The 19075-nt window shown below is 30.5% G+C and overlaps 2 protein-coding genes across 2 annotated transcripts; one reads left to right on the plus strand and one right to left on the minus strand.

The window, feature by feature from the left end:
• The first annotated feature begins 211 nt into the window (after window positions 1–211).
• LOC100780996 (protein PIGMENT DEFECTIVE 338, chloroplastic) lies at window positions 212–6686 on the plus strand. Its single transcript, XM_006606120.3, has 8 exons — window positions 212–1218; window positions 2665–2739; window positions 2819–2890; window positions 3439–3519; window positions 3653–3750; window positions 5653–5778; window positions 5899–5947; window positions 6042–6686. Exons 1-8 carry the CDS (start codon window positions 322–324, stop codon window positions 6198–6200), a joined length of 1557 nt encoding a protein of 518 aa, XP_006606183.1. The 5' UTR covers window positions 212–321; the 3' UTR covers window positions 6201–6686.
• Window positions 6687–7766: 1080 nt separating this feature from the next.
• LOC100781537 (ran-binding protein 1 homolog b) lies at window positions 7767–10813 on the minus strand. The gene is made up of 4 exons (XM_003556121.5): window positions 10510–10813; window positions 10256–10407; window positions 10036–10161; window positions 7767–8341 (listed from the first exon to the last, which is right to left on the minus strand). The coding sequence occupies exons 1-4, from the start codon at window positions 10659–10661 to the stop codon at window positions 8100–8102; spliced, it is 672 nt and encodes a 223-aa protein (XP_003556169.1). The 5' UTR covers window positions 10662–10813; the 3' UTR covers window positions 7767–8099.
• Window positions 10814–19075: the final 8262 nt, after the last annotated feature.

Consider the following 19075-nt stretch of genomic DNA (forward strand, 5'->3'; position numbering starts at 1 on the left):
AACATGTTATATATCTATTATGCATTATAACTATAATAATATAATTTAAATTGAAAAAAATATTTATATATTATAATTATACATAAATAATATTTATTTTGTGATACTTAACTATTAGTTAAACTTGATAATTGAATAGCTTGAAAATTTTCCCCCTTTGCGACAAAGAAATTGAAGTAAAAGGGTAAAAAGATATCAAGGAGAAGAAAGGCAGAGAGCGAGACACATGAACTGAAACCTGAAAAGGATAAAACAAAAAATAAAAATTCTCGTCTGTCTGAAAAAAACCAAAGGTGATGCTGTGTGCACCACCATTCCAAGATGCCATTTACTCTTCACCCCTCTAAATTTCTTTGCTCTCCCAACTGCACAATAATACCAGTTAAGGACACCACTCTTTTCACCAACACCATCAACAAACCACACAAAAATCCCACAAAGTTTCGTTCTTTTGCCAAGGTTGTTCTTTCCACTCCCCGTGCTTCCATAGTTTCTAAGAAAGATTCAATCTTGGGCTATACCCACTTCACACTTCGCTCCAGGAGTGATGGTGATGGCTTCTCCACTGATGTATCTCAAGATGATGGAACAAGCCAAGAACTTGAACAGCTTGAGTTGCTGAACAAGCCTTCACCTGTGCTTGTTACAGAAGGGTCTTCTTCTGAAGTTGAAGTGGAGGAAGAGAAACCCTCCCAGGAGGAGGCTTTGGCACCTTTCTTGAAGTTTTTCAAAGGCAAAGATTCTGGGGAGGATGTTGAGGAAGATGGTGAGGGGTTGGAAGTTGCTGAAGAAAAAAGTGATGTGGGGGGTGAGAATGAAGAGGGAGATAAGAAGGTTAGTGTTGAGTACTATGAGTCCAAACCTGGGGATTTTGTGGTGGGTGTTGTTGTTTCAGGTAATGAAAACAAGCTTGATGTCAATGTAGGGGCAGACTTGCTAGGTACAATGTTGACCAAGGAAGTGCTTCCCTTGTATGGTAAGGAAATGGAGAACTTGTTGTGTGATGTGGAAAAGGATGCTGAGGATTTTATGGTTCGGGGGAAGATGGGAATTGTGAAGAATGAGGAAGCAATAAGTGGAGTGCCAGTGCCTGGAAGGCCTGTCGTGGAGATTGGAACCATTTTGTTTGCTGAGGTTTTAGGTAGGACTCTTAGTGGCCGGCCATTGCTTTCCACAAGAAGGCTCTTTCGCCGGATTGCCTGGCATCGAGTGAGGCAGGTTTTTCTCTTTCTTTTGTTCCTCTTTTCCACACCAGTATGTTTAGTTTAGTAGATGTTTCAACTTCCATTTTGAATTTGTGATATGAGGCATCAATACATACTTGCATTTGCTTTATGTATCTATGTATCTGTTGAATGCATATGGACACTGATACATTTGGATACTTTACCTGCACATATTTATGAAGTGTGCAAACCTTTTATTTTCTTTTATTATGAAAATCTGAGATGGCTGGATACTCCTCAATATGGCTAGTGAGAGGGAGGTTCAATATGGATTCTTCAATTTTCTGAATTTTCATTGTCCTCTAACTATATGGCATGAGATGCTGCATATATCAACACAACTATTCTTTTTTGGTCACCAGACAGAGCACAAGTTGCAGGCACACGACAAGCAAAATATGGAAGTTTGACAACATCATTTATAATTTCTATTCTATTTTTAGTAATGTCCACGAAGCATGGTTAATTTGGAGTTGTGGAACTGCAATTATATACTTATTATGTTTTGTGATTTTTTTATGCATATAAGAATTGGTATTTAATTCGAATAAGTATCATAGTGTGGTGCATATATCTTATTCTTTATATCTTAAAAATAAGATACATATCATATTTGATATACGTAATATCTGTGCATTATTTTGGATTTGGCACTTCTTATGCCTACTTAATTGAAAAAAAAAAATATTGAGCAAACACATTTACCCTTCATTTATTAGACATCAAATTGGTCCTTCTATGATATTTAAGGCCTTCAACTTTGTCTTTCAAGGTTCAATTTTGTCATTTTAATTACCAGTTTGATGGAAAAGTGTGAAATTGAAGGATCAATTTGGCATTGTGTACTAGCATTACGAATTTTAATATCATAAATTAAGGACTAGTAAGATGTTGTGCATGTTTTTGGAGGGCCAAAATAGACATTTAGGGTGTGCTTGGTTGTGTTTTTGATTTTTAGTTTTTAAAAACTATTTTATAAAACAATTTTCTAAAATGAATTTTTATAGAGCAGGAGTAGGAGTGAAAAGATGAGACAATGGAAGAAAGACCATGAATAATAGAAAATTGAAAAGTAGAAAACCAAAACAACTTAGAGATGTTCTAATTTTTTATTTTAAAACTGAAAAGGAGATATTGTTTTTTAAAACAGTTTAAAAAAACTATTTATCAAATTTTGTTTTTAAAAACTGAAAATAATAGGAAACAAACAGTTTATTCCTCTTTATTATTTTGTATCAACATGTTAAGCAAATGTTACATCATATTTATCCTGAAATCATTATCCAAAAGAAAATATATTGTGATCCAATAACAAAATTGATTCCCAGGATCTCATGAATGCTACTCCTTTTTTGCAATCTTAACTCATTTAAAGTCAAACAACGGCTTTCTAATGCTGATGAGATTTAAATTTTCAATTTTTTAATGTTTTTGGCAGATAAAACAGCTCAATGAACCTATAGAGGTTAGAATTACTGAGTGGAATACTGGGGGCCTGCTAACAAGGATTGAGGTCTGTGCCATTGATCTGAAATTTATGTTCATGTGGCATTTGAGTTGATGCTTATCTCTTCTTGAATTTGGATGGGCAGGGTTTGCGAGCTTTCCTACCCAAAGCTGAGCTTGTAAAAAGAGCAAATAGCTTTACTGAATTGAAAGAAAATGTAAGTTGCAGCCTTGGAACTTTCCTCCGAGCTATGGAAAAAAATCATTTTTCTTATTGGCACAGCTTCTGCTGATACTCTGATTTTATTATCTGTTTTCTAGTAGATCTGCTTATAACAATATGTATAGCTTCACAGGTGTGGATGGTGCCATTACGCTTAGTTTAATTCCTATGTGGTTGCTGTCTGAGTGTAAATTTAAGCTATATGATTGATCCAGTCAATTTCAGTTATTCTATTAGTGACACTAGTTTCCTTTTTTAAGTTTTAAGCAAGTTTGTTCGTCAAGTGAGTAGCCAAAGATTACTGCATAGTGAATGCTGAATAGTGATTAAGCATCAAAGGAAGTTCTGACCTAGTAGTCAAAATGATGTTTTATGTTGTTCTGTATTTTTTAACATACACCACTCTTTGATTTAAATTCATATATATTATCTGTACCAAAAAAAAATGACTCATTAGTGTGACAAAATACATTTGTTTTTGCTATCATCAATCATTATTTTGTCTTCTTTGCTTCTAACCACCACTTGATTATAATGATGTAGGTGGGGCGCTGTATGTATGTACAAATTACTCAGATAGATGAAACTAAAAACAATTTGATACTTAGCGAAAAGGAAGCTTGGGTTAGTATTCAAATCTGCCTATTTTCTATTCTTTCTTATTTCTTAGCTTCATTGTTTCCAAAGTTGGAGTTTTTAGGCTTTTCTTTCTCTCTTTTGTCTTTTGAAATTTCTGCTGTGCAATATGATACTGCAGCAAAAATTGTATCTTCGTGAGGGAACACTTCTTGATGGAACTGTGAAAAAGATCTTACCGTATGGAGCTCAAATTAAGCTAGGAAAAACTAATAGAAGGTCAGTGACTACTTGGATTTGGATGGCTTTGTGCATATTTTTTCTTGTTTGATAAATCGCAACTGAGATTCTGCTAGGTATTATTCTTTCTTTCAAGGAATAATTCCATCTTAGAGAACCATTGGATGTTTTCAAGTTGGATTCCTACATATGGCTGATGGAAAAGATAGAGAACAACTCATTGGCATACAAGTGTTTACTAAACCGAACCTATGATTTGCCTCAGAAATGGGTAGAATTGTTTTGAGCTGCATTAACACTAATGAAACAAATTGGCCAATCATTGCTATTAGACTTTTTAGTGGATTGCCACTATGTTGCCTTTCTGCTTATTTCTGATTCTTTTTATTTTGAAGAAATAATCACTTATTTTTCTCAATTCCTTGAAAAAGATTTTTAAAAACAAGTGATTATTTATTCAAACTAATCTCAACAAAACATGCACTAAAACTGTTGAACGGATTCGAGTTGTGTTTTACAACTATTAATTTGAGTATTCATCTTTTTAAATATCTACTCCACCCAAATGCTTAAGTTTCTAGGTCCTGGCACACATGAAAGTTCTATATTTATACACCCCCTGCTCATGCTAGGCTTTGATACCCAGTCAAAGGCTCCAATAACGTGTTAATGACAATTTCTATCTAAAACTTAAGATACCAGGTATAGTTACATGAATGGTTTTATATCCCTAGCCCAAACGATGTGATTGAAAAAATTCTCCTCTCTATTGTGGGTCAATCTGCCGAAGCTGTGGGATGTAAAAATGAATCGGTAGGGGAGTGTTCTGCCTTAAAGGGAAGAACTCGCGCAAGCAGTGTTGGACAAAGCGGAAGCGAGAATGTTGGCTTTAGTAACGCAAACGTCTGTGAGAATCCAATGCCTCGAATACCCAAGGGTTCCTCCGCATGAGTACATCTTTGCCAAGTTTCAAAATTAAGTCACTTGTGTTTGAGTGATATATTCCTTGTTATTTACCCCATACGGAGGCTTAAAAATATCTCGAGCTTAAAAAATTTCTCCATGATCAGTTATTGTAATTTTTGCTCCACTTCTGAATTTTGAATCATCTGTCAACGTTGAATAAAAATCCTCCTTGACTCTAAACTCATATCACTCTTGTAAGAACAATAATAACCATAACCTTATCTCACTAGGTGAGGTCGGCTACATGGATCATAAGATGTCATTGGGATCAGTTAAAAACAAAATTATCTTGGATATTATTCATCAGGAAATGCTTTTTAATAATTTTCTCTAATGTCCTTCTTGGTCTCCTCCACCCCTTTCACAAGGCTAAAAACCATGCAATTTACTCTTCTCACTTGTGCCTCCAATAGCCTTCTTTGTATGTGTTAAAACCACCTTAATCAAGTTTCTATCATATTTTCCTCAAAGTGTCTATTAGGAACCAAGAATAGAAATAAGAAAGAACAGAGATTTTATTGAATGGGATGAAAAGAACAGTCCAATAGGAGAGAAAACTTCCAAGGGTTTCCCCTTCACAATGAGTCTATGCTCAATTTACAAATGACAATACATCTGAATGAAATCTTCTACCCTTTTTCCTCTTTTTATATCTAATTAACTAACTAACTCATTAATATTCTAACTAAATAAAGTTAAAAAATATAACATGCATCAATCCTTATTCCTGTATAATTCTCTTTGATATTTGCCTACCTATCATAGTTTTAAACTATTCCCATGCTCATATATATCCTTATCACTGTTCTATCATTTGACATTCTGGTTTGTCTGCTTTGTTGTTAAAAGGCTTCATAGGCATTTTTACATCTTGAAGATTTATATATCAACTTCAGGGGTTTTATTTTTAAATTTAGATTAAGCCTGCTTTACAACTACCTGACATTTTAAATGAACCTATTGTATGCCTTTCAGTGGATTGCTGCATGTTTCTAATATCTCTCGAGCTGAAGTTACTTCTGTCAGTAACATACTTTCTGTTGATGAGAATGTCAAAGTTCTTGTGGTGAAGTCAATGTTTCCTGATAAAATATCTCTTAGGTAATGGATTGCTGGCTTTAACTTCCTTCTGTAATTGTTGGATACATTTCAGTTTATTCCTGTTTCCTTAATTACTGACAATGAAAAAGATGATAGTAATTTACTTTTCTTTCCATGCAGCATTGCTGACCTTGAGAGTGAACCTGGCCTTTTTCTATCAAATAAAGAGGTATATATATTATTATTTTCCTATTAATGATCTATGTGGATTTTACTTACTGATATTGATAGATGTTTTAATTAATTTTTTTTGTCATGAAAAGAGACTATATATGGAGGCTGATATGATGGCAAAGAAATATAAGCAAAAGCTACCACCTTCTGTCACCACTCAAAGATTAGAACCCCTACCAACCAGTTGCTTGCCTTTTGAAAATGAAGCACTTTATGCAAACTGGAAGTGGTTTAAGTTTGAAAAATAATGATGAAACAAGTTGACACAAAAATCATGATATTTTTCACTGACAGAAGCTCAAGTGAGAGAACTTGACATTGCGTGGGGGCAATTACCTGTGTGGAAGAAAACATCAAGAGCCTCAGTAGTTTTGGTTTTGATGCAGTCATTGTTCTCCTGATGAGTTCCATGAAGATCACTGGCTATTATGTGGTCAAAAGGGTCAAAGCATAATTCGGTGTTTTTTTTGTCACGAAGAAAGGTTCTTTTTCCTTTCTTTATATCTTAATTTTTCAGGTGCCGGGCGTCATTTTATAGATAGATTCATGTAAATTCTGGGATAAATTTCGAGCTTAATTTTGATTAACGCTCAGAGTAAAGCTTTTGCACTATCATCATATTGTGTTAACTCTTCATTTTTTAGCTTTCAAGTTAGTAGGTTTAATGTTCTAACAATATCAAATGATAGTGTAGAAGGTTTACATGAGATCAAAATTAAGTCTGATTTGCATAACATTCACTTCCTCAAGTGTTTTTGTTTTTTTTTTCCTTTCTTTACCTCATCTTGAATTTTGCCTTATGTTTTCTGTTTATTTTAATGATTTGGACAATTGGACAGCATGGATTACTAATTTTAGTCGCAATAAACAAATACAAATTGAAGGCTTAAAGATCCTTCTGCTCTTCTAACACTTAATTTTCAGCTCATTCGAAGGTTGTCAGAAGTAAATCGTATGAACAGTACGTTTCCAAACTGAGAAAACTGACAAATCAGAAGAGACAACATGATTGCAGAAAATTTGCTAAAAACTAGATAGATACAATGAGCTCACGTGAAAAGAGAAAAATTAGGAACGAAATTAATTGAAAGTTTTAACTCATTGAAAATCTTAAAAGAATTAAAAAAAAAAAAAACACGTAAAAGGAAACGATAAAAGCTTTTAAAAAAATGGACATGCTTAATTTCATTGTCACTTCTTTTTTTTTAAGGGATTATATACTAATTAACAATCAAATCCTCATCAAAAAATTATTAAGATTAAATGAACGAAAGTAACTCACGTGCAAAAGCGGTTCTTCTTTAAGATGTATATCTTCTGCTACAGAACCTATTAATAGATGTGGGACTTAGCTCTTACATAAGATCAGTAATCTTTTAAACACAATACAATGAACTGTTTTCGAATTATTAAGTTAAGTAATTTTCTTCGTTAATGAAAATTTGCAAAACATGTTTCTCTTTCCTATCTTTGTAAGCAACTTCATTTTCTCTTCGTAATCTTGAGAAAGAGAAAAATTTGAAGAAAAACAAATTGTTTGAGGCGGAAATATAATTTAAAGCTTAACAGTTTAATTTTATAGAGTCAGTATTATTGTCGCATGGCATTCATGTGCTTTCTAGAAAATAGTTTGTAATGTTTGCCCATTCCTTTTTTTCTTTGTTGGCAACATGTTAGAAAAGAGGAAATCCTGATATGTTTCACCGTATTCCACTCCCTCTCAAAAGCACCATGATAAACATAATCGTGAAGTCTATGAAGAAAACTATAGCAGCAGGAACAGGTGGAAAAAATAATCGTGAAACTCAAACAAGTCGGTACCAAAACCTTCGTTTATAATTTTTGACTTTCTGGACTGCACCCTCCAACCAACATGACCCATTACTCGCAACAAATACATATGTAGAATGAAAAATAACAATAATAACAAACTCCCAGACCCCGAAAGCTCAACCAGTCATGCCTCAAAATTCAAACCCAACCCTAACTTTGCCAGCTGAAATAAACTCAAGAGGACACAAACAGCTCAATTCAGTGACACAATCCGGCAACTATTAAGTATGAGAATATCCCAAGATATGGGCGGCAAAAACATCAACCACCTAACCTTGTCAGATTGCCAAGTATAGAATATGAATAAGAAACACTCAAGCTGAGGATGCAGGCTCTTCGGCTTTCTTATCTTCAACCGCCTTGCTTTCCTTCCCTGATGCAGATTCTTTCTCCACAGTTTTGTCCTCAGACTTCTCTTCATCCTTCTTCTCTGCATCAGCCTTTTCTTCAACACTTAATTTCTCAATAAGACCAGCTGCATCAGCTGATTCCTTCTCATCCTCTGCCTTCTGGGATTCAGCAACTTCTTGGAATGTTTCCATGAAGCTTTTGCAATCTAACAAAGACAAGGCAACAGAAAATGATTAAATATAGATAGCTAAAATTATGGCAAGCACAACAATTTTATTTGTCCAGGGAGAAAAATATGTTCCATTATAAAACAATCCCTCAGCCAAATGGAGAATAGGAAAGAACATCAGGAAAAAAAGAGATGTTCACAGGCACATCATTGTCTAGCTCATCCAGACTTTGGAAAAGAACTTGAAATTGATAATGATAACAAGTACACTCTTAGTCCTTGAAATTGCAGAGAGGGTGAATGCATAAGATCAACTAAAGCAATATGCATCCAGCCAAATTACTAGTAACTGGAATATAAAATGATCCAAAGTCTTTTTATTATTTTATTACACATGTCATTGTGATGTTGAAGTCTTTTTTCAGAACCAAAGATCATGTAACACATCACACAAGTAACAGTACATCAAAAGATTGAAAGGAAATTCTTACAAGTGAGTTACCATATGCAGATAATCATGTCATATCACGGATTAAAAGAGCTTCCAAAATTTAAGAAAACTCAAAATCTTAAGAGATATCAATCATTAATTCGAAGTTTAAAAATCAATGAAACAAGGGCAAGTTGAAATCTATTTTTCTTTATCTGAACCATGATACACACAAACCCCATTGCCTAATGATTTACTAAATTGACAGTAAAACAGTTTCCTACAACTCATATGGTTGACTCAGGTCAGATATTCATTATCCACTTAAAAATCTAAAGGATATCACGAGTAAATGTCGTGAGGAAGTGATTCTACTAGGAAGGAACCACATCATATAATTTTTTTTAATAATTGAAGCCTTTCAAAAGCATTGTAAACATGTAACTGTCAAGGCCAGAAACTATACCAAGTCATTTTTGCTCACTTAACCACTTCACTGAGATTTTATTTGAAACTGGGAATATGTGCAGATAATTTCACTAAATTAAGAGTTCAAGACAATTCACAACATGTACACTCTATCAAAAAACCTACAGCCAAACTATGCAGGAGAACAGATATCAAATTGAACAGAGGATGGGATTCTTAGTGGCACATGACAAAGCTAGTCAAGTCACTTCACCTTCCTCAAAATCAACTTCAATATCTGTGATCCTTTTTCTATGAAATCTTGCAAGCAAAGACAAGTTTACAATACAGTTGGATAGACAAGGTCCCCTAGCTAAAATTTCCCAGCTCCCAAAACTGTGAATGCATACTTCAAACCCTGAACTCAACAGAAGACTAAATACAAACTTTACAATGCAAGTGTGTTAGTAGAGATGCATCAAATGCAAATTTATTGATGTTTGAAAGAGCCAGTGGGTGCAAAACAAAACTGTGCTTAGTTGGTCTATTAAACAGAGAGATTAAAACTGCACAATTACAAAACACTCTGCTTAGTTGGTTCAAAATCAAATTAGCAAACGCAGAAGAGGAACTTCACACTTCACAGATTTCTATTGCCACCACCACATCTATCATGAAACAGACATGGCTGATCAATGAATATCATCAACTAATAAATGGAAACATAAAACCGATAACTTCAAGGCCATCTAGATGTGAAGTTGCAAAACATCTAATCACAAATTCATCTAAATAAAGAGAACCACAAAAACACCAAACACATTAGCAACAGAACTAAACGAAAAATATCTTCAATAAAATATTATTAGCTCCAAAAAAAGGCACAACTCACTTTCAATAGAAGGAAAACGGATGCAGAAAAGCTCGTCCTTGAGTTCACCATCAGCAAAATCCCTAGCGTGCCAAACGCAAGATTTCTCGTTCCCAGCGTGCTCTTGCACACTCATAGTAGGCAAAACTGCAACAATCGAGAACAAAAAAACAAAAATCTCAAAATCAAAATTCTAAGACAAAAACAGACGCAAAACCGAAGAAGAAAAGAAAGCACATACTGAGATGATTGGCGCAGATCTTGAGCGTCTTGGATTGCCTCATGAGAAGCCTAACCTTGCCCGTAGCCTTATGCTTCAGGAACTTCACGGTGCCCGCGCCTCGCTCCTTCCACTGGTTCCCATCCTTGTCGAACCGGTAAAGCTTCGATTTGCTGCGATCCGCGAGGAACAAGCATCAACCGCACCGATCAGTGGCAAAACAGTAAAATCGAGAAGCAAAAAAGGAGAAAATAGAGAGAAGGAAAGAGAGTTACAGATCTAGGATTGCATCTTCGTCCTCCTCGCCGGTGGTGACAGCAACCTCCTCGAGCTTGACGATGGGAGCGACGTGTGCTCCGGTGTCCTCGTCGTCGCCGACGGCGGGTGCCTCCTCCTCTTCTCGGTGCTCGGGATCGGCGCTCGACATCTTGGGGAAGGAGAGAGGGAGAGAGAGAGAGAGAGAGAGAGATAACGTGTGTAGTGCCGCTAGGGTTTGGAGAGTGTGAGGGGAGGGTTTGTGTGTGCTCTAGAGAATGTAGAATAGAGAGTGTGAGTGCGAGGGTTATTTTAAACTTTTTCGAAAAGGTAATTTAGGTAATTTTGAGATTATATTTTTGCGGTAAAGAAAAAAAAATATTATTTTTTGTTTAGATATAATAACCAGGGATATACAAGAATTTGTTATTTATTAACTATAACTATATTTGTTTGGATACATCTTATCCATTTTTCTTTTTGACTGCGGATACATCTTATCTTATCTACCGTTATTTCTTATACTAAGATTAATATATTGGTATTTTCATTTTACTTTATTATAAATTATTTTATATGGTTATAAAAAATGATTTTATTTGTCATAATTGATGATCATTGTTGCTTTTTAAAAATATTTTTGATATTATTTTAGGGTTGTTTCTGATTATTTACAACTAAAATCTATTTCTATTTATTTTTTTAATCACGTTATATTATTTATGGAAAAAAAATTAAATTATACTTTTGCTCCCTTTTAATTCTTGATATATGATTTTAGTTCTTTTGTTTTTTTATGGGATTTTGATCTTCTTAATTTTAAATTTTAATCAAATTCTTAATTTTATATATATTTTTTTATTCTCATGCATCAATTGAATTTTAAATCTAACATATTCATTTAAAATGTGATAAATAATCAAAATATAACAAATAAAGAAATAAACATGTCCAAAATTCAATATTAAACAAAATTATGGATTTGATCTCTTGTTTTAGAAATAAACATAACCTCTATTTTTTATATTAAAATATGTTTTTATTATTCAATCAAATAAATATTTGATTTTCATTAAAGATATTTTTCAATCGATCGTTTAGGATTACTTTTTTTAAAATATATAAATTATTAAAGTAAATTTTATCTTTTATAATAAAGTCTTCTCCACACACATCATATATGATTAAGAATTAAACCTTAATAATATACTTAAAAAATTTATTTATATATTAACTATATTGGATCTTATTGGTTGATCTAAGTATATGATAGAAATTATAGTATATTGTGTTTGTATTTTCTTTGATTTTCAATGAAAATTAGAGCAACACCATGCTTTGCAAAGTAGAGGAAGAAAGAAGATTTAAAACAAGAACTCCATGCTGTGGATAAATAAAATATTGAAGGAAAGGTTGTGTGCTCCTGTACTCTAGAGGGAATATACAATCAACACTTAACAAAATGGTAGTAGAGAAATAAAACATATGTCTCAAAATAATCAAATTCATTTGTCAAATTAATAATAAATAATAATTTTAACTCATTTTAATAAAAAATATTACTATAACATTCATCCAAGATCATAAATATTATGGTGGATATTGAAGTTCGAAGTAGACAAATAAGATTGAAAAACACATTATTGGTGTGCATCTTATTAAACGTTTCCTCAATGATTAAATTTTTTTAAAAAAAAATTTATTTTTATACATATTTAATATTTGAAAAAAAGTATATATTTATTTATAAAAAATAACACTTGCTATTTACAATTACATTTTTCTAAGCACACCCTCATTCATTTTCTTTAGTTTTCAGTTACCCATTTTTTCCTTGAATTAAACTAGTACACCCCTTCGACCCCTGTTATTCTCTTTCATAAACCCCAATTTTCTTCACTCACATGCAGCTGTGATGATATAAAACAAAATGAAATAATAAGGAAATGTCTTTCTATAATAATGTAAACCAATTCCAAAATTATATTTCTAAAACTATGACACATAGTTCTAAAATAAAATTCCATAATTGACATATGCTATTTCGAAAAAACATTTTTGATAGTAATAAAACATATCTCAATGAACACACTTAACGAGTCGTTGTAACCATTGATGTGCATACACTTATTTGAATGTTGTAGATATGGAGTTGAGAGACACGCTAGAGACTTAGAGTAAAGAGACTGAAAATGTATATTACAAACTGGCAATGCACAATTGCACAAAACAATGTGAGAAACCATTGTTAAAATCTTTGTTTTGCTATTAAAGTGTACAATAGATGAAGTTGGTGATGACAAATACAGTGTCACATGAAGGAAAATATACAATACTACATATAATATTAATGGAAAATGTAGTATTATGCAATGAATATGGGTTGAAGATGAGGTTTAAAAGTAAGGTTTAAAGAACAATAAAGATAAGATAAATACAAGATTTTAGATGAGTTCAAAATTAAGATTTAAAAACAATAAAGATGGGACGAAATTATTTTTTAAAGACTATGAAACATGGGGTGTAAGATAAGGGTTTAAAAGGATAAAGATGGGTGAAAAAATATTAGGGGGCATGGGGTTTACTTAGCAAAACTTGGATGTGTAAATAGCAAGTACAGAAAAATTGTGTCTCTGTATCCTTTGGGTCCATTAGTATTGCTAATGAAGCTTTGACCCAAAATAAAAATGAGGCAAAACCCCGAATAGTACTCGACCAGGTTGCCTCATAAGTCACGCACACAAAAAATCTCGACCTGGATGGTTGCCACAATCGAAAGCAGTAGCTTTTTCACTCATGAACTGCACACGACGAGTCACACAACTATGGTAAAGAAAACCATGCATGCCACGATGAAGAAATGGGAAAATATATTTTGATGCTTTAATTTGTTGTAAAAATTTGCTTTGGTTCCTTAACTTTAAAGTTTGAGCTAACTTCGTCTTTTTTAAATAGTGATTATTTCCAGTGATATTAAATTTGCTTTGATATTAAATTTTTTAATTCAATATTTCTTATTGATACTTACTTTTTACATCATTTTTATCATGTTTACAATTATTTTTTTATTCAAATATTAATTAAGTTTTATAGTTTTTATGTGAGTAAATTCAAATTATTTTGGTTTAAACATTAACTATTATGATAGGATTTAAATTATTTACTTGTTCGCACTTTTATTATCACTATTATTTATAGTTGTTTGGATGTTATTTGTGTTATAAATCTTTTATATAACATTCTGGTAAGCGTTTGGATATGTTTTTTTTTTAAGAGAAAAGAGACAAACTAAAAACAAAACTAGACTTTGAGATTAATAAGTTATTGGTTTGAGTTGAGCTCAATCTTCTTAATTAACTAAAATTTGAGGTTTAAGTCTTAAATGACAAAAAATAATTAAAAGAAAAAACAAAATTCATTAAAAGTGATCAGTTAAGTTCATTGAGATTAGTCATCAACAAAACTAATGAATAGTTCATATCAATATCATGATAAAAAAAACATAAATTTTCACAAACGACATCCCAATTGCATCAGCATGTAAATGAGGCTTAAAATCTTCTGGCGGGTTTTGAAGCAAAAGCCACTTAATCCCAGAGTTTGCTCCCATTTTTGCCAAAACATCAGCACGTTTATTTCCTTCGTGCAACAAATGGTGCACCGAACAGGTCCAGTCTCTATCTAACATATCCTTGATCTTCTTCACTTCATTACTATACCAGTGAGGCTGTGATGAGGCATGATATCACTATGAATCAGCTGCATCACGGGCATAGAATTTTAGTGGTAAGTTTTGAAAATAACTTAATGTTGGTCGTTGGGCCCATAGAATTACTAATGTGTTGGAGTATTTTCTTCTTTCCCTAAAGCATCATGGTTGTTGCTCTGTGTAGGAGGTATTTGTTTGTGCATCCAACAATATTTCGATATTTTGAAAATACTGTGTTCTTCTTCTTCCTTTTAACTTTTTCTTTCGCCTTGTTCATTATTTCATTCATTCATTCATTCTGTGGTTGTTCAAAGATTGAGAAGAAGGAAAAAAATGAAAAAATTCTATTAAAACAAATATAATGAAAAACTCAAATTATTTGATAGTATTGACAATAAAAAAATCATAAAAGATTTTCAAAGTATGAAAATGCATAGAAAATAATTGTAATTTGTAGAAGTTCAAGTATTTTAGATTTCTTTTATCATGATATTATATATTTTGTAGTGCCTTACGATATTTTACTTTTGTGAAAATATTAGAAATTATTTTTTGACCCCATCAAGAAAAAATTATGGATAAGCCAGGGACTATATTGATTATAGTTGTATGTACTCTCATATTAATTTTTCTTGCAATAATATACTCTTATTTTCACTTTTGGATTTGAACAATATATTTAAAATTATACATTGATTTCTAATTTTTTTTATTATTATAATTATTTCATGATAAATTTAGTGACATATTTAAATGAGGTGCAATAATAAACATGTATTAGAAGAGAGTAGTGAGAATGAAAATTTGGTAGAAGTAATAATAAGTTATGTGGATAATGAAATTAAGAATGACCGTCACGAAAACATTACATCCAGATGAGTATAGTTAGTATAAGAAAAACATGATTAGTTTTAGCGCATAAGACAAACATTAATTTAATTTTGAAAACAAATGAAAAAGTGTAAATGGGAGAAGTATATTTGACATTTTTTACTCTAAAAAATAGGAAAAATACATATGGTACATACATCTTGAAAAACATTAAAGAGAGAAGATGACATATATGATGAGAGAAAAGAAAGTCTAATAATCAATAGAAAAAAGAAGAAAAAGAAAATCTAACAAAATTTCAAGAGTTTAGATGAGATTGTTTGATAAGTGTTTTATACTAAAAAATATGATAAAATTCATTAAAATCATTCTTAAAGAAATAATTTATCGAAATTTATATATTTTTAATATAAAAAACTTTTTATAAGTTATAAAAAATCCTAATTAATACCACCCGATTTTGTCATCTTCCTTAAAAAAAATTAAAAAAATTAATTGAATATCACAGAACTTATTTATATTATTTAAAAATCCTAATTGAATATTAGAAAACTTTTTTTATAAAAGAAAAATCTTTTAAAATACTTTAAAATTTTAAACCAATACATCCCGTTAGAGTAATCATATTGGCACCCCTATATCTTACCATTGTAGGGTTTGGGGCTCTAGAACTTAACTATGATTAGAATACAAGCTTATGAGCATTCGAAATCATTTTTTTAACCTCACCGTAGGATTTCTGGTAACATACACCATACTCGCAGGAGGTGCTACACAGCACATATATGCCAATTTCCTTTGTTTTCTTTTGATCCTTAATTTCTTATTTTTATTTTTGGTGAAAAGAAGACTAATCAGCCATTACATATTAACATAACGTGGGCATGAACTTTTTGACCCTTAATATATGAACTATGAAGTAGCTACGACCCCGGAAAACAAGGGAACCCAATACACTCTGAATACCCCACTGCTCCATTCTTTAGGGTTTTTATGTATTTGTTAGTATATTACATTTATGTGCACTGCTTAGTATAAAGATGCTTATTATATACTTAAATGGATAAAAATTTGAACTTGTACGCTAAAACAAAGCACCGATTTTTAAATACAAAGCTAATAAAATAATAGATACATGTTCCCTGTGTAGTTCACTGCAGAGTGCAGAGGCCTAGGTTTGTCTTTGATTGCTTTTGAGTTCAGCTTCTTATCTTAATGGATTCGTGTCCTATCAGGATATGCCACATAATTCAACAATTTTTTTAATAGACAAGAGCCACTATATAATCATAATGGAATTCAATTTAAAAAAATTATTTTGTAAACAATTTTTTTATACATAATTGTTAATCAATACTACCGTGTTGTACATGTAGCGGCGCATAAAAGTAAACTTCGAATCTTTTTTCAAGTGATTCTTTGCTACTCGGACTGCCTAGTTGCAGGGTCAAATTATTTTTTCCCCTAAATTATTTATTGTCTTTGATCATCGTTATTTAAATTGGCGTAGCCCCAAAAAAGGGGAAAAGAAGGTGATATGTATATTATTTAGTTTATCATGAATTTGGCTTCTCTGCCGTCCCTTATCAGTTTGTTCATGTGTTGCTCCATCAAAATAATAATATATAACAACAGTGTTAATATTTAATGGTGATATTTAATTTTAAAAATAATAAAAACTGTATAATTTTAAAGAAATAACACATGAACAGCATAGAAAGTACAACAAATAAATCAAATCCGTTTAATTATATATGAGATGTAATTATGATAGATATACGTAAAAAAATGTGAAGATCTTGGTTTACACCATACGTTACAGGAGGGACACGCGCATTATCAAAACAAATTTTCACGAATAACTATACCATTTTGCTAGCTAGCTAATTAAGACCAATCCACACACCATTAAGTCAATGATAAACTTTTACCTTAAGAAATGCAAAAGGCCGCTTCAATTGCCTTTACATGTAATGTCTTACTAGTGGAGAATATGGTCGTCTCATCTTACGTTTAATTGTTGTAAATTTTTTGGAACATTTTCCAACTATTTTCGAACATACACTTAGATTTAATTTTTGGCATGTATAATTACCAAAGAAAAATGTTAACGTTCCATAATATATATATATATATACTCCATTTTAGGTGATTCGACGAATATAAGAGAAAAAAATAGAAAATATAAATATAAAAATTAATGTACAATCATATTATAATTACAAATTACTAAAGTCTAAATTACTATTAGTCAAATTAGTAAAATTTGAGCAGTAAAATATGGTAGTAAAATTTGTAGAGGAAGAATAGTTAAATTTGTGATAGGATTGGAAATGAGTTGAGTCTAGTTGAACTAGTTCAATTTTAACTTAATAAAAAATCATTTAACTCGTTACATCTAAATTTAATATGAATTTTTATTTTTAATTTAAATTTGACTTAATTTAAACTCACAATTAACTCGGTTTAACTTGTTACTTTGACTTAATTTTAAATTATAATTATTTTACATATTTTATTTTTTTATTCATTTATTTTATACAATAAAATTAATATGAAATTAATTATATCAATTTAATAATATATATATATATATATATTTTTTTTTTTTGAGTTTTTGAAAAGGCGAAAGGTTAAAAATCTCATTACTGAAACTTATGTATCAGCACAAGGTGTACTTAAGTCCAAAAAATACATCAGTCTAATGAATGTACGGATAGTTTCGAAATTACATCTAGCTAATGATAATTTCATGTTTCATGCTAGACAACTATTATGTACCAATATGTATATATATCAAGTTGATTTATCAATCGAGTTTATATATATATATATATATAAAGTTTAATTAATTTATTTAATGAGTTTAATTTTTAATTTATATTTAGATTATTTTGGTTTATAAATAAATACAATGAATTAGTTGTCGAATCAAGTTTTAAATCATATTTGTATTGATTTGATTCATTGTTCATCTTATCTATTAGTAATATTTTGTGAACAAAACTTATTTGATCATATTAGTAATATTTTTTCATTAATATATCATTGGTTTAAATGAAATTGATCTTAAGTAATATCTTGATAGTTCAATAAATAAATAAAAGTAATTAAAAGAAAATATTTCATTAAAAATGATTAATTAATTTTTTTACGAAAATTAATCATCAACATAACTTGATAGATATTTTAATCACAATTTTTTTTTTCATTTTAACTAATATCTTATTATATTTTGTGATATTCTACTTAAAGTAGTTTGATAACAAGCATTTTATTCTTTTTTAATCCATTAAATATTTATTAAATTTACTTTTCCCCCTTTTTATGCAAGACGAAATTTCCTTATACTTTTTTTTTTTCATTTTTTTATACTTTTTATGTTACAATGTTTTAACCGTTACATTATTATATAATTTAAATAATATATTATTATAGCATGACATTGATAATGTATTAGTATGACAATACTAATACACAATAGTATTTAAAAGTATACGATAGTATTATCATACTAATTAGCATATTGCATGAAAATATGAAATCTTTTTTTATTCTTATGAAAGTATGGAATCTACTTAAATGTTTATTTTTTATTCTATTTTAAACTTGATTATGAATATTTTAATATACAATATAAAATCAATAGCAGAATTAATATAAAAAAATTTAAAAATATAACTAAATAATTAATCTTTAAATAAAAGCAAACACAAAATTTCAAAATTAATTAAAGTATCTAAAATTTATAATGACCCAAAATATAACTTTTTACCCACAAAATAAGATTAAGTTTCATATAAAAATATTATATAAACATGTCCATTTTTTTGTTATTTTATATTTATTTTCTACTATGACACAATTAAATTCTTAATTAAAATTAAATGATCAATTTAATTAAAATTAAAACTAAATTAATTTGACTTATGTTTAAAAATAACATTTAATAAAAAATAAAAAATAATAATTTACTAATTTTATTTTGAACTATAAATTTTTTTTAATTATATTTGGTTCAAGCAAAACGAACCCAAACCAACTTA

This window comes from Glycine max, chromosome 20 (assembly GCF_000004515.6).
Source record: "Glycine max cultivar Williams 82 chromosome 20, Glycine_max_v4.0, whole genome shotgun sequence".
NCBI lineage: Eukaryota > Viridiplantae > Streptophyta > Magnoliopsida > Fabales > Fabaceae > Glycine > Glycine max.